Source organism: Sinohyriopsis cumingii, chromosome 3 (genome assembly GCF_028554795.1).
Source record: "Sinohyriopsis cumingii isolate HCF-2022 chromosome 3, ASM2855479v2, whole genome shotgun sequence".
NCBI lineage: Eukaryota > Metazoa > Mollusca > Bivalvia > Unionida > Unionidae > Sinohyriopsis > Sinohyriopsis cumingii.
Window position 1 is genome coordinate 25,634,586 of NC_142963.1, and position 16,724 is coordinate 25,651,309.

The following is a 16,724-nucleotide window of genomic DNA, read 5'->3' on the forward strand; positions in this document are numbered from 1 at the left end:
ACTATTCCTGAGGGGGCCGCGTGGATATTTTTGAAAACCTCTGACAATAGGCTTGTTAAGCCGTGGACCTCATGTGATGTCACGAATCACTACCTCATACCTAAAAAGAGAATGTAGCCCCGGCTTCGGACAAACATTACAATGGAATACTAGCTTCTCATTGGCCAACTGAAAATAAGTTATACATAAATACAGGACATCATTTTCATTTAACCAGTGAGATGAAATTATTGCATTCAGCGGGATCTCACTTGCATATTAAGCGGGCGCGATCAGGGCCATGGCGAGCAGTAGCGTGGGAAAATGGTTTGCCATTCCTTAAAGGTATGATATTAAGTAAAACTTTGGATAGGGATACACAGTCGAATGCCTGAACTAAATCTCGGTACCAAATTTATTAAGCTACACAACTTTAAATATCAGCATTTATTCTTAAATAGGGCGTGCGAGCAAGGAGACATGTGTCCTCCCTTGTAGTTATAATATAGTATGACGGGTCAATTGCAAGCAACGATACGAGCCCCTGTGGGAAAACCAAGGTAAGAACTGTCGACCCACGAGAAGCTACTAGTTCGCTTTCTCACACACACACATACACACACACACACAGACAACGCAGAAACTGAGACTAGACATTACTCGGACAAAGATGGGATGACAGTGATAGATTCATGCTGTATAGTATTTTACAGCTGTTTTATCTGCTTTGATATCGGATTTTGTGTGTGGATGTTGGTTTACGTAATTATTCACTGTTTTGATGTTTGATTTGTGTGTGTATGTTGGGGTACATGATAATTCTCTGGTCTAGTGTTTGATTTCGTATGTGTATATTAGTGTACATTATAATTCTCCTATTTGATGCATGATTTTGTGTATGTATATTGGTGTACATGATAATTATCTGATATAATATTTGATTTGGTGTGTGGATGTTGGTGTACATGATAATTCTCTGATTTGATGTTTGATTTGGTGTGTGTATGTTGGTGTACATAAAAATTCTCTGATTTGATGTTTGATTTGGTGTGTGCATGTTGGTGTACATAATAATTCTCTGATTTGATGTTTGATTTGGTGTGTGTATGTTGGTGTACATGATAATTCTCTGATTTGATGCATGAATTGGTGTGTGTCTGTTGGTGTAAATGGAAATTCTCTGCATTGATGTTTGATTTGGTGTGTGTATATTGGTGTACTTGATAATTCTCTGATTTTATGCATGAATTGGTGTGTGTCTGTTAGTGTAAATTGTAATTCTCTGCATTGATGTTTGATTTGGTGTGTGTATATTGGTGTACATGATAATTCTCTGATTTGATGCTTGAATTGGTGTGTGTCTGTTGGTGTAAATGGTAATTCTCTGCATTGATGTTTGATTTGGTGTGTGTATATTGGTGTACTTGATAATTCTCTGATTTTATGCATGAATTGGTGTGTGTCTGTTGGTGTAAATGGTAATTCTCTGCATTGATGTTTGATTTGGTGTGTGTATATTGGTGTACATGATAATTCTCTGATATGATTCACGCTTTGGTGTGTGTATGTTGATGTACTTGATAATTCTCTGATTTTATGCATGAATTGGTGTGTGTCTGTTGGTGTAAATGGTAATTCTCTGCACTGATGTTTGATTTGGTGTGTGTATGTTGGTGTAGATAAGTCTTCTCTATATTAGTAGGAAAGCAGTATGCTTGGATAATGTCAATGTTAGGGCTATATCGGACATACTATAAAGCAAAATCTGGCAACCATCACGACTGTTATCAACTACCAAGATACTACTTGTGGAACAATTGTTTGTCATTATAACTTGTTTGGGATGGGTCAGAAATTGTGACGAAAGTAAGAAAGAAAAAAGCTCGTGTAATGTCTGAAAAAATATACAAAGATTTAAGTAGAGCAGCCATCAGGATAATCTATCGGAAGGACTCCACTTTCAGGACTTGGAAGTACAACAATCGGACAGACTCCACTTTCAGGACCTGGAAGTACAACAATCGGACAGACTCCACTTTCAGGACCTGGAAATACAACAATCAGACAGACTTCACTTTCAGGACCTGGAAGTACAACAATCGGACAGACTCCACTTTCAGGACCTAGAAGTACAAGAATCAGACCGACTCCGCTTTCAGGACCTGGAAGTACAACAATCAGACAGACTCCACTTTCAGGACCTGGAAGTACAACAATCGGACGGACTCCACTTTTAGAACCTAGAAGTACAACATGGCAGTAAATCACGAAAATTAATGCATGGAGAGATATTTATCTTTTTCCAATCTGAAATTTAAGAGCTGATATTAGTGATACACCTGCTTGTTTTGTTTTGTTTTTGTTTATTTTTTGTAAAATGATCGTGGCGGTAACAATATATTTACGAAGTGCACACGATTATGAACATATGTTGGCATACATTTGATATCCCTGATTCGTGTGCGCTTGGGTGTCACATAATTTGTAATAAATAAGTTTTATAAGAACAATGTAATTTTATTCTTGTTTTCCGGGCGCACATATGGAACATTTTTTATTCATCCACTGGTTTATAATTCAGCACTAATTTTTTTTAATAAAATTCATTTGAAACATATACCTGTTGTGTCTAAAATATGCTCCTGCTGTGTTACTGTATTAATTTGACACTAAAGGTAACAGAGAAGTGTGCGTCTACAGTCGAGTAATGAAATTGAAAATGATTATTGTATTTCCGTTATGTCAATACTTCTCGGTATATAAAGAGCTAAATCTACCTGCAGATAGAGTGAGTTCGACAATACTATTCTACAAACCATGAGGGCAAATCTTTTCATCGCCGTTGTTGCTGTCTGTATTACGATGGCGCTTTGTTCCTGCTTCTTTGGCCGGATGCAGGTGGAAAAAACAGGTATTATGTGCGCATATAGAATTATGTATATTAGATTACTGAAGTTCTAATATTATCTATCTATCTCATAGCGTATGTCACCTCTCGTAAATTATCTATCTACCTATCTATCTATCTCTCCCTCCCTCTCTCTCTCTCTCGATATATATATATATATATATATATATATATATATATATATATATATATATATATATATATATATATATATTAAAAATCCATTTTGTATTAAGAAAGAACGCTCCTACTTTAATTAAGAAAAGTGATATTCATAAAGTGTACAAATATATCCCACATTTAGACTCGAAATGCATATGAAAATGTTATTTTTAAATGTCAACCTGAATATCCACTTCATGACCTTCTTGAACCTGTAACCCAGAAAAACCTATTTACTATGTATCTTTTAGAATCATACAAATAAATACATTATATAAAAGATGGAAATGCATACCTCAAAATAATACTGCATTTTAATCCAAGATTCCATTTTTGCAAGAAGTTGTCCCACACGTACAAACTCGTCTGCTACACTACGTATCAACTTGCCGCTAGAATGGTATTCTCAAGAAATTCCCTGGCGTATAGTCTGTTTCTAAACTCTTTAGTAATTTGACCCCACAAAAAAGACGTTGTAAGAACAATACATCCGATTCATTGTTGTTTTTCTTCCATATAAAAGCTTATTATTTTTTAAATATAAAACATTGAACTTTACTGTTTAGTTTACAAGATCGGTTTAGTTTGCTTAAATATCTCTTGCCATTTATTGGCAATGTTACGTTGAATTTTATCAAACTAGCTATAAACCTAACCTAATTATTTCATTAAACTGCTGACAGAAACAGTCCAAAGTAATGTATTTCATTTCTATAGCCCGATGGATGAACATTACATCTTTTCAAAGCTGTGCTCAGAATAGGCCGACATATCGCGAATTATGAAAACCGAGGAGTGGTATCACATGTATCCAAAATTAATGATATTTTGAACAGAATATTTTGGTGCAAGTTGCCCCTTTTCAAATGTTAAACATTGCAATATTTTTTTTTTCGTCAATTGGTCGAATTCGGTATGCGTTTTGCTTCATTATTGGAGACGAAAACCTTACTTGCGCAGAAATGCCCGACAGCATTATGCATATATATATATATATATATATATATATATATATATATATATATATATATATATATATATATATTCTCATATGTAAAATGTAAAGTTTTAGTACAAAGTTTGATATGTTCGCAAATCTGATATGATTTTTGTTCAATTATACCAATCTTTATCTTCTTGTTTTAAAGTAAATTAAAGTAATAATTAAAAATAAGTGCATAAATAGGCTAATGCCTCGTGGAGACTGTCTCCACAACATAGCCGAGAATTCCAATTCCTTTCCATTGTTTTACCATTGGCATCGCAGTCTTGGTTTGATTCACTTGAGTCTTATATCAAAACAGTCTAAGTTAATTATTTTCTGATTTATTTCAAGCAATCTTCGAAAATGGGAGAAATGAATATTTGCATCCATATAATGACATCAATTTATAAATTAAAAAAGCCCACTCTGTTTATCGATTAGGTCACGTACAACTCACTAGGTTAGGAGCTATGGCAGCAGATTTCGTGCGGTGGAATAATAACTACCTTGTTTAAAGAATCAAGTCGGAGGGTGTGTGAAATCAAGAGTACAATTGTATATTTTTAATGTAACTTTATTGTGGGGTGTTTAGAAGACTGTTAGTGAAATTTATTTTTTATATACCAGCTAATAATGTGAGAACCACATCATTCATATTTAAAAAAAAAAACAAAACAAATATGCTTGTTTCATAGACCGCATTATAATTTACTAAAAATTGTGTTGAGAGGAAAATTATATTAAATATTTTTGCACAACATGAATAATGTTACAAAGCAATATTGAGATCATATAATATTGCACGAATTGTCTGTATCTATAGAAAACGCTTGGATTGTATCAAAGTGTGGTCAGAGCCAGCCGTTTTACAAAATAACACAAGACCATCTAAATGTTTGATTTGTCAATTCACGAATTAAAAAATATCCTACAATGTTTTAGAAAAGACGAAGACGCAATGTTTTAATGTTTTAGAAAAGACGAAGATTCGCCTATTGCATTATGTGATTTATAACATTGATATAAGCATCATAAATTCAGTATGGCATGAAGAAGGAATATATAACGTATTTTTCAATGCAACGCAACATTTATTTATGTTTCGCTTATTCTACCGTACAATTTAAAGGAAATAACGTTCAATTAAAACAACAGACACTGACCCGGCATCTGCTTTTGAATCAATCATTAGAATGGCAAAATTGTTTTAAAAAAATCGAAAATAATGTATGCGATTGAAAGAATCGAAGAAACGCTGCAAATTGCTGAAAATCAAAGTTCGTCTTCTAGATTAATGTCTTGTTGGCCTATTGATAACGTCCAAAGCCAGCTTATCAAGCGTTATGTATTCTATGGATATTTATGTACTATTTTAAATTGACTGATGAAGAACAGTATTGAATAAATCTTTAATAAAATCCTGAAAATAAGGTTCCTTAAAAATAATCGTGGGAACATAATAAACGGGAATATTGAAAGAATTGTTAACTGAATAATCTACCTACTCATTACATAAGCTAGAAAGGTCTACCTACAACTAGAATTATCAGTGTGATAAGACATTATTGACACGCATGCAATTGAAAAATACAACGATGGATGTGTTCTTAACTGCTCTTCATCGGAGATAGGAAAAGGAAAAATCGATTCGAAAAAAAGGTTCAAAAGGAAAAAAGCTGACAAATAAAGTTTGAAGAAGGGAAAGAGTTTTGAAGCAAAAAGCATAAGAATTTTTGGAGAAGTAAAACTGCGTACTTTTCAAATTACTCAAATAAAAAACAACTATAGCGGAAACGTGTTACATGAATCTAACGGAATGTCTACGCAAGTATTTTAATCGAAATTAAATCAGAATATTAATCGATGTTTAATTTTGTTTTAATGTTGACTGCCTCTATATGCTATTATAAAATCTTTGATCCGCAACGAGCCAAGCATTACTTTATTCACTTGTTTACAAGCAAAATGATATAAGACAATAAGCCGACTTTCTCGTTTTCTAAACAGCTTTTTTCATGTCTGTTATGGAGAGACAACATCTGCCTGTTTGCATAAATATATGTTAGCCCCCCACCCCGTGTGTTCCGAACAGATAACAAATGTTAGCATACAGAAAATCAGCTGATAGATAGATAGATAGATAGATAATCATAGCACGATGTGTCGTTTGTGTAGAAAGTGTAGGTGCGAGTTCAAACACATATCGAAAGAAAACACAAAACATATGCCTCAAAACGTATTTTTTTAAAAATTTGTTTTAAATGTGTTGTCAGTGGCATTCGTCACATAGCATTATGTAAATCCAAATGTTTCATGCCTTTTGTAGCATGCCCGTGCAAATATGGTGCACAGTTTTACACATTTGTGAATGATTATCTAAACAAGGTCAGGATATAATAAATGCATTAAGTATAATATATATTCGTATTAAAACTAGCTATTTTCTTCTTGATTGAAATCAAGTTTAAATCTGACTTTCTAAAAACATTTTAGAGGAAATAAAACTGAGGTGAATAAACACTCGAGTTCGGACGTTTTACGAAAGTGGAAGTAGATGTACGTAATTTGTCATTCTTGCGCTTTATGTTAATAATGCAATTCCGTAGTTGGTATTGAAACAAAACTACCTTTAATATTCATTCACTATCAGTCTGGTTATGGCATGTTGTTGTCAGTCTTGATATTAAAACAAAGTGTGAAAAATGTATGCACGAACGGAAACATAATCTTTTGTGTAAGTTTTGTGTAAGTTACGCGGTGGATGTATGATCATGATTTTTGTTCAACAAATTGTACGGACTGAAATGCAAGATGACTATGACTTTGGTACCTTTTTTGAGAAGCAGCTATTTCTTTACACAAGGCTACAGGTGTAGTGTATTTATCAGCCCCTCCATTGTTATAGTGGAAATTGTTGAGTTATATCAAAGCGTAGTGGAAATTGTTGGCTTGTATCAAAGCGGAGTGGAAATTGTTAGGTTGTATCAAAGCGTAATGGAAATTGTTGAGTTGTATCAAAGCGGAGTGGAAATTGCTGAGTTGTATCAAAGCGCAGTAGAAAGTGTTGGGTTTTATCAAAGCGAAGTATACTAAATTTAAATATTCACCAGACGTGCATTTTAAATTGTTAAGAACAGAAAACACCTAAAGGTATTGGCAGAAGCACAACAAACCAAAAGAGCAATTTAAAAAACCATCTAACAAAAAAGACATGTATTTTAAATCGGTAAGAACAGAAAGCACCTAAAAAGTATTGGCAGAACCACACACACACCCACACACCCACCCACACACACCCGAGCAAAACTTGATCATAGTTTTGTAATACCCATTCATTTAAATCGGTAAGAACAGAGAGCATCTGAAAGTTAAAGGAATCTGGAAAATAACCGAACGTAAAAAATAAATGGTATGAGAGACAGAAAAGGATACTGCAGCGGCATGCAATACAAAAAAGGTATTGGCGATATAATGAAACACCAAAATATATTGGTAATCGTATGAGACACAAAAGGTATTGTCAATGGTATGAGACACAGAGAGGTATTGGTAATGGTATGAGACACAAAAAGGTATTGGTAATGGTATGAGATACAAAAAGGTATTGGCAATGGTATGAGATAAAATGGCTTTGGCAATGGAATGAGACACAAAAAGTATTGGTAATAGAATGAGACAACAAACGGGTATTAGCAATTCTTTGTTACACAAAAATGTATTTGTAATGGTACGTGTCACAATCCGAAAGATATTTTGGTTAATCGCTCTCCACTATTTGCCAGGAAAAATCAAGACCATATTAATGAAATCCGAAATGTCTGTATTTTTCTTTATTACCTATCACGTGAGACACGTTTTCAAAGTGTGGACAGATAAAATGGTTGTAATGTATTGACCTCTGTCCAGCGCGTGTACTGTTTAACTCTGAATGCGTGTCCGATGTAGCACAACAAATCAGGGAACGATGTTTATTAATTTTAATTTGTTCACGATTTAACTGGCAGAAAATATAACCGATTCTTTCTATCACAAACCTTTTTCAGTTTCCGGGAAAATCAGGAAGTACTGCGAGTATGAAGGCATAAAGATGATGAAAGGGGCGAAATTTGATACTCTTGACTGTCTCAGATGTGCATGCAGCAAAAATGGGCTTCAGTGCTGCGGGTAAGTTAATGCATTACAGACTATTCTTGGAAACGAGAAAGGCCATTAAATGGATTGTCCGTCCATATATGCAATAATTTATTCGAAATTCCATGCCGATGAGGAAATAATTTAAATATGTGATCAGGATGCATCAAACTTGTCAACTGGAACATATGCTCAAATTAAATGCATGCACCACCGCCACCACACCTCTCTATTGTTTTCAAACGTTAAATAACAGGAAACATTTGGACGAAGCACCACATACCGGCATATTCATTTGTTCCCAGAACATATTTAATGATTTGTTTTATTGAACATCAGAAATATTTAGTTTCCGAAAGTTGTGCTGAGTTTATTGCGAGCGGGACCAGGAACTGGCAGCATGATGACCACTCCATTACTGACCTTAAAGAGCCAGCACAATGTATTCAAACTACAGTGTCATTGACAAGAGTACTAGCATTACAAATGTATTACTAAATAAATTCATCCAATTTAATGCATTATTGTAAGCACAACAAAAATAATCGATATTTTTCTAAGATTTGTTTTCTCTGTAAATGTGCAGACTAGTAAAGAAGGTAATAAAATACTTGTATAAAGCAGATGTAACACAAATGTCTATACAGAACAAAATGCAGATGAAATCCTCCGTCTTGATTTAATGAATTGGATGAAAAATATAGATAGATATGCATCGCCCTGGTCGGAAAAGTTCATTTTCATTACATTTTAAATTTGCATCTATTTCACGCAAATGCCACTATTTTCATAAAGTTCCCAATAATCTATGCCGAATTTTGTATGTATCATCGTACTTACTAATTAACGAGAGTAAGATTGCCTTGAGACAAACTTGCAACTAATAAGCTTGACATAATGAATATATGAGAGAGAGAGAGAGAGAGAGAGAGAGAGAGAGAGAGAGAGAGAGAGAGAGAGAAGCAAGAGGCTCGATTTCTGTAAATTAAATTCGATCCATATTTTGACGGTGTAATACTGATAGTGCTGTCCGCCTGTAACGACAGTCTTGGAGTTTTAGACACATTTGTTTCGTGATGACGATTGATTTAGATCGCTGGTTTTAAAATAGAAACAATCTTTATTATTTTGCTACGAAAATTCGAAAACTTCCCTTTCAGTATTGGATACAAGGCTGGAGTTATACAACCCCCTCCCGAATGTGATATCATCCACGATGGTTGCGAACCGCTGTTGGTCATGTCGAAAGACCACACCAAACAATGTGAAACCGGAAAACCAGTCTTGAGAAGCCCGTAATAAAGATACGTGAACGAACCAATTTGTAAGGAATATATTTAACGTATTTGATAATTATATTTGTTCAAAGAAGAGGCTATTAAACCTTTCAACGACTGCGTGACAAATACTTATCATTCATCTATAGCTCCCACCGTCTTCAAAATTCTGTTAAGTGTGTTCTTTTCAAGAGCATTTCACTGTCACTGTTATCACAAGTTTACCATCTATTACATGGCATTATTAACCAACGAGAAGGAGATATTTGTTATTTTGTATAGGTGGTAAACTAATAAGTTGTTCTTACATACATACATACATGCACGCACGCACGCACGCACGCACACACATACACAAACATGCATACATACATGCCTACATACATACATACATACATACATACATGCATACATACATATACACAGAATGAGCAGCTGTTATCCTCAAATTTTATTTTATTCATGATGCCTACATACATTTTAAACAAAGTCTGTCACATACTGTGAAGGGCATATAACTAGAAAAGTTAACCATATCAACTGACTCTGTATCATTGGACAATCTGCTGACTAGATTTAATGCGATCATTTAGCATCTTAGGTCGTATGCCTACTCAAGCTAACTAATAAAAAGGTAATATTAATAATATTTGTATAGTTATATGTATATATTAACTTAGATTTTTTTAAAAGCAGTCGACGACATTTACACGATTTCGATTGCGAAAAATGACTATTGTGCGTATTTTGGTATCCAGTATGTGTGTAGAATTATTTACCGCCTATATGTGTATTTGTTGTAATTAATATATATGTATATTGTTGTAATTAATATATATGTATATTTGTTGTAATTAATAGTCATCATGATAATTTTAGTGCGTAGACATTTAGTAAACGGCCACAAAATATACAAGCAATTTGAGGAATCTAGGTAGGAATAAAACGTGTGTATCTCAACCATTATCACCAGCGAGATGTACATTTGCCATGTTTCCTCAACCGACATCTTATGCTTTCATGGCACATTCACGTGACACTAACGGCTCAATCCCCATACACTGTAACCCCGAAGAAGAGGGTTTAGTCGATGGTTTTACAGACATATGGATTGCGGGCAGGAAAGATTAATTAAACATTAGACCAGAAACTCTAAAAATCTTCTTGTAGCTACAAAACTATATTAGAGTTTTGTTCTCAGTCGAAGGAAATAACGAGTTTGATAAGATGGATGGATAGATCGTGGCCATCAGGTCGACAGGTATTCTTTATGCCACAACAAATGAGTTCTTTGCCCTGGCTCGAAACAAAACACGAGTGGGTTTTGCATTTATTACATACTGTCTCTTCTATGCTCTCTAAGTATTTTTTAGCTTTATAATTTTAATGAAATTCAAAACGAAATGGGATTTGCACAAGTTCAATTAACTGCATCAAACACAATCGACGCGAAGGTGTAAAAAAGAGACACCTAATTTCCAATCTGGGTGTGTCATGCAGAAATACGGACTGAACATCTATATCAAACACAAGATCAACTACGTAAGAATAAATGGGTATATAACGAACGAAAATGTGACTTATTAAAATTAATCAAAGATCTTGCATTCTGACTTTGCCTAACTTTATTAACTTCCATCAAAGGTAGAAATGTGAAATCATAGTATCAACTTGTGAGAAAATTCAATGACTCCTAAGATATCCTTGAAATGAAATCCTCTACCTTGCTTGGAAGAAAGTATAATCACTATGTATATGAGTTTGCTTCTGCGTTTAATATAACATTTTTGTAACAAAAGTTCTCTACCTTGACTATTAAACTGTTCTCTCTTTGGTAGATAAGTAAAATCCATAACTAAATCAGTAACTGTAATAACTTTGATATAAAAGCGAAGTTTAATATTCTCCTGGAAAAATGTATCACAAGAACAATTTCATATAAAATAAGCCCCGTTTTTAGCTGTTTAGTTATCCTGTAGTGACTACATTTTACAAGTGTGTTACGTTTGTGTTTTATAAACATATGGTGCTTTCGAAGTTGAGTAATAGATTTAGACGAAACTCATGTCGTTACAAACGTATTAACCATAATGGAATATATTTGTTTTCAAACAGTGTTCTAGAACTAGATTATGAAATCTCGTTCTCTCAAACTGAACTCGAATACTTATGGCTACTCTGACATATTGTGTTGAATTCGCTACAAATTTTTAGTCTGGTACCGTACCTTCGTCACTAAGTTTGTAGCGTTTAAACCAGACTTCAGGTAATGGAATATACCGTGTAGGCCCAGTCGTCAATACAACACAGACTTTTCTGACTTGGATATAGTTTCACGAATTATCTAAAATGTTCTTCACGGAGATTTTTTAAACACCCGCTCAGAACGGTCCGAGCAGAATGACTCGATGTGTCCTTGAGATCAACTCTTAGGTTCCACCTTCCCGGCATGATATACTGTGGTCTTGATATACCTCCCCGTTTGTTTGTACCCCACCCCAATCAATTCACATTTCAAAAGACTGCTAGCTCCACTTGGTCATTTTCACTTCCTGGATTTCAGGGGTGAATTTTGTATTAAAAAAAAGAGCCAATAACTTTTTTTTAACATTTTATATATATGATAATTCATCCATTGCACTTTCAGAAGCTGCTATTGTCTAGTTGGGATAAACTCATTTTCCCTATTTCCCTATTTTAATAGGTGCTAAAGATAGTGTACTTTAGACTAATTCAGGGTGATTTTTTTTAGCACGAGGGAGCAGTCATTTAAATTAGCATTCTGCTTAGATCATGTACAATTTCCATAAGTACAATATCCAACGAAATGTCAGCCACATTACATCAAAGTAGCATGGAGGTATGCCAACATTCTCTCAACTGTACATGTTTCAAATGCAAACAACTTCACCTTATATACGTCACTCTCTCAAAAGTACATAATAACTGGAGAGTCCAGAGATATTATTATTGTATGATTTAATTTTGATTGCATGGCTGAAAAATTTAAGTCGCAAGCATCAAAACATTCCTTTTGAATAATTCTCCTGTATTTCCCCATAAAGGACAATATTTATTAGTGTCAAAGTCTCACACAAGCCTAGCCCCCACCCCCACCCCGCCCCCACCCTTATGATAAAAAGTGAGTTTTTAAAATGCACAATACATTTTGTCAACATAGCAACCAATGTTATGCTGAAAGACAGGAACATGAAACTTGCCAGAATTATTCCGGAGATGACACCAATAAAAAGTAAAGTTTGAAAAGGGATGGAACATATGCTGTTCATGAAGGTCGAATGTCAAAGGTTAAAATATTTGCCTATTGTTTGACATAGAAGAAAGCGAATTTGCTTGGTTATCATTTTTTAAAAATTTAATTGCAAAGAAATGAAAAGAAACATTTTCACTATATGTTTCTTTTACTTAATGTAACAGTTTTAAGTTGACTTCATTCTTATATTCTAAGACTTCAAACTTCCCCATAATTAAGGTTAGTACTCACACAACACTGCCTCAAGACAAATTATGTAAGCAAGAGCAAAATAAGCATAATTAGCTTATTTTCATGCATAAAATCAATGTTAATGTACCATTTTGTTCAGAACATCATACATAATGATATGAAAATAAGAAAAACAATTGCGTAAATGTTCATATTTGTATTAAGGGTCACTCTCTCAAAAGTGGCGCTCTGCAGTTTCGTATTTTGCATGGGTTAGAATTTTAAAGAAAAAGAATTTCCTCGGGTTTCCACGCTGGTTATACTGGCTATTTCAAAAAGACCTTGGGTATCTTACGTATTGTTCAAAGAATGTTCAATTCCCATTATTTTGATGTATGATTGATGGGTGTAATATGGGTTATAGAGTATACAGCTTGGCCTTACTCCAGATGTGCTAGTTTCAAAGAAACTGCTAGCTCCACTTGGTCATTTTCACTTCCTGGACTTCTGAAGTAAATTGTGAAAAAAGAGTTGATAACTTTTTTTGGACATTCTATATATTTGATAATTCATACATTGCACTGGCATTGCCTAGATGGGCAAAATTAATTTCCCCAATTTTAATGGGTGCTAAAGATAGTGTACTTTAGACTAATTCAGGGTGATTTTTTAAGCACAAGCAGTCATTATAGCTAGCAGTGTGCTAAGATTGATTATAAACGTTGCATTTTCGCGAAGTCATACTGCTGAGACAAGTCCGTGCTCCTATGATAATAAGTATAACCTTTTGAGCCAATCATATTTCGGCGATGACGTTAGTGCCGCATAGATTGTCTATTTTGAAAATAGAGATGCATGTATACGATGTGTGTGCAGTAAAGAAGACAATGTCTAATTCTTGCATGGAACAGGATTCCTAAAGTTGAATCGAGTTAGTGGTAAGTAAAAACTCACTTTTGCATCGACCACTGTTCTGTGATTCAAGAAGGGATGCGTCATAGAGACGCAAACATGGTATATGTAGCTCTCTTCACCGGTTTTCACATGTCCACGCACTTGTCCAGAAGACAAAATTTGCGAAAATGCAACGTTTCGGAGCCCGTAACTTCAGTTTGGTACAAGGCAGAAAAGTCAATGATGGCTTGATGAATAGAAAAATATCTCAAGAGTAAAACAAACCATATAGTATGGTCGTGTGCCTTTAAAGACGGAAATAGCAGAAGGAAATCGAGGGTCATGGGTGGAACGAAGTATTTGGAAGTTCCGTACCTTCTCTCTTATATATTATGATAGAGAGGGTCCTATGTCAGAACGGGTCATGGGGGTAATCTAAGGTATTTTTGTCACTCTATGATTTTTTCCTTTAGATTATTTTTTTTCTTCTCAACATCAAGCTCGCGTCGAGCACCTGTGCTGTTGAGCGGCTCCTATATACTACGTCGTCTGCTTCCGATATTAAATTTGTTAAATCAAGCCAAGGACAAGAATGATAACTACAAATTTGTCTTTCACGTGGATTTAACAAGTGGTGTAGTAATTTGTTTGTTGTTGACAAGCCGTGTAGCTTTCATTCTGACATCACAGCAATCGACATTCATTCCGGTTTCACACCATTAGATTCACCTCGTCCAAAAACGTCACCGTACTTCAACAGTGATTTTGACGTATGTATTTCTTGGGGCGTGTAAATGCTGACCACGAGGTGCATGAATCCAAATAAAGTGAATAATTGTCACTTAAAGGTATGTGTTATCAAAGTATATTGACGTCCATTGCTGAAATAGTCGGTACGGACATAGCGGCCCGTTTCACTTGTTTAATAGTTAGAGTTACTTTTGAAGATCCCTAACACTGATCTGCTGAATATATATCTCTCCTTGCTAACAATCACCTGTTCTAAGAAAACGTTATCTCACTTTCCAGGGGTATCTTATACATTAGTTTTGATACCGCTTTTCGACATCTCAGTATATTTAGAAGAAAAATAGGAGATGAAGAAGAAGGAGAAGGAGAAGCAGAAGAAGAAAATAAAAATATATAAAAAATGTATACAGTTTTCTGGGTCGGCAGAACAATGACAGCATTAAAATATTTTATATTAATATAGCATTTGTTAACAACATAAGAGAGTGTCGTTGATATATTGGGGAGAGGACACAGACAGGATATTCCAAGCAACCCAATCCAACAGACACACACACAAACACACACACACACACACACACACACACACGCATGCATGCATGCACGCATACATACATTCATAAGACTCTAGGGTCTTAAACTAAGTAACAACAAAGAGCGATAACCATCAGGTTTTGTATAGTTCAACATATAAGTTATTTCCCTAAAATACAAACAGAAAGAATTAAAAATAACGTGTGTATGGTGAACGAATTCCTAAAATGCAAAAGAAACGTTATATCTATTCCAATTGTTCCAAGTAACTGGAATAAGTTCCAAAATTATTCCAGATGATGTTTGTATTGTACTGGTGTACCAACAATGCAGAAGAATTACCGTTATAATCGCAAAATATATATAAATGAATTCACGATAATTCAATTCAGCTTTAAATCCAATTATCCTTGAAAGAGTTCACTTTAATTCAAATACAGTTATTAAATGAATAAATTCTCTGAGAAACTCTTAGAGGTAAATAATAATATTAAGAATGAATCATGCCGCGTAGTAATTTGTGTTGTGACAGGTTGTTATGCCGCCACTGTGGTAGGTATGTTATGTTTGGGGTGGGGTGCTCCCAAGATTTTATCTAAACTATTTTGGATGTCCCATCCAGGCTCGATTTTGGCTGGAAGTTAAATTAGTGAAAGATAGATATACAGCTCCGAGCCCCCAGTCAGCAATGGCTATGGTTAACTGACTGAATATACAAAAAGGTGGAATTCAACGAATAACAATTTAATGATAATTCAATAGTCAAATGATTAAAATTTCCCAAGTACTCTCCTTCCGCTCGACCCGGTGATAGCCTATTGCATCATTTGATTAGTAGCGTGAGATAGTTTTCCGTCTGTCCTTGTGTTATACTTATCTGTGTATTCTTCTCTCCTATCCCTCCAAATTCTTCTCTTCCTCACGACGTTCTCCAAATTCCTTGTCCTCCTCGACTTCTCTATAATCCTCCTCCTTCTCCACTTTATCCTCCTCGACTCGTTTTTCCTCCTACTCCTCGACTGTCTCCACCGACTAGACTTGTCGATTCCGACTGCTCTGCTAGTCTCACTTCCGTCTCCCCTCTTAGAGACTCGGGACTTAACTGAACCGGAAGTTCTGTCCCCCCAAAAACTTCCTTTACGAAGCTTTGTCTTTCCTTTGAATCTCCTCTCTTAAGTTTTGCCACCAAATTACGAGTGGCTTCATCGGAGTAACCCTATATTGCTCATCAATCTTTCTAGGCGAGACTAAATTTTCGCTTGCTAGTTAGAAGTTATAATTCGGATCGAAATTGTTATCACACTCTCTATCTCAATTACGATTGGATGTCTCTTTGACCCGATCCAATCAAACTAAGCGGACAATGTCCTTCTCGCTGTCTGTCCACGTGGGGACGGATTTAGAACACGCACCTTTCTGTCTAGGGTTCCTCTGATCTTAGGACTAAGCTGTAACACATAGGTGAGAAGTCACGCGATCTAGCGCCTGTGCGATTCAAGATGTCGGATCTTCTCTCAGGTCACGGTAACCATCCGTAAGAGATTAACTTTAGCCTGCGGAAATGTTTAGACATCAAACCATGGCTTGTAATAATACCATAGTTTATACACGACATTCTAACTGGGGCTGAGCAAACGTGACATAATTCTTTTATATACA

General features: G+C 35.0%; 1 protein-coding gene across 1 annotated transcript; it reads left to right on the forward strand.

Moving 5' to 3' along the window:
• Positions 1-2,732: 2,732 nt before the first annotated feature.
• Positions 2,733-9,560, forward strand: LOC149802569 (beta-microseminoprotein-like). Its single transcript, XM_089951840.1, has 3 exons — positions 2,733-2,890; positions 8,078-8,198; positions 9,326-9,560. Exons 1-3 carry the CDS (start codon positions 2,797-2,799, stop codon positions 9,462-9,464), a joined length of 354 nt encoding a protein of 117 aa, XP_089807966.1. The 5' UTR covers positions 2,733-2,796; the 3' UTR covers positions 9,465-9,560.
• The last annotated feature ends 7,164 nt before the right edge of the window (positions 9,561-16,724 follow it).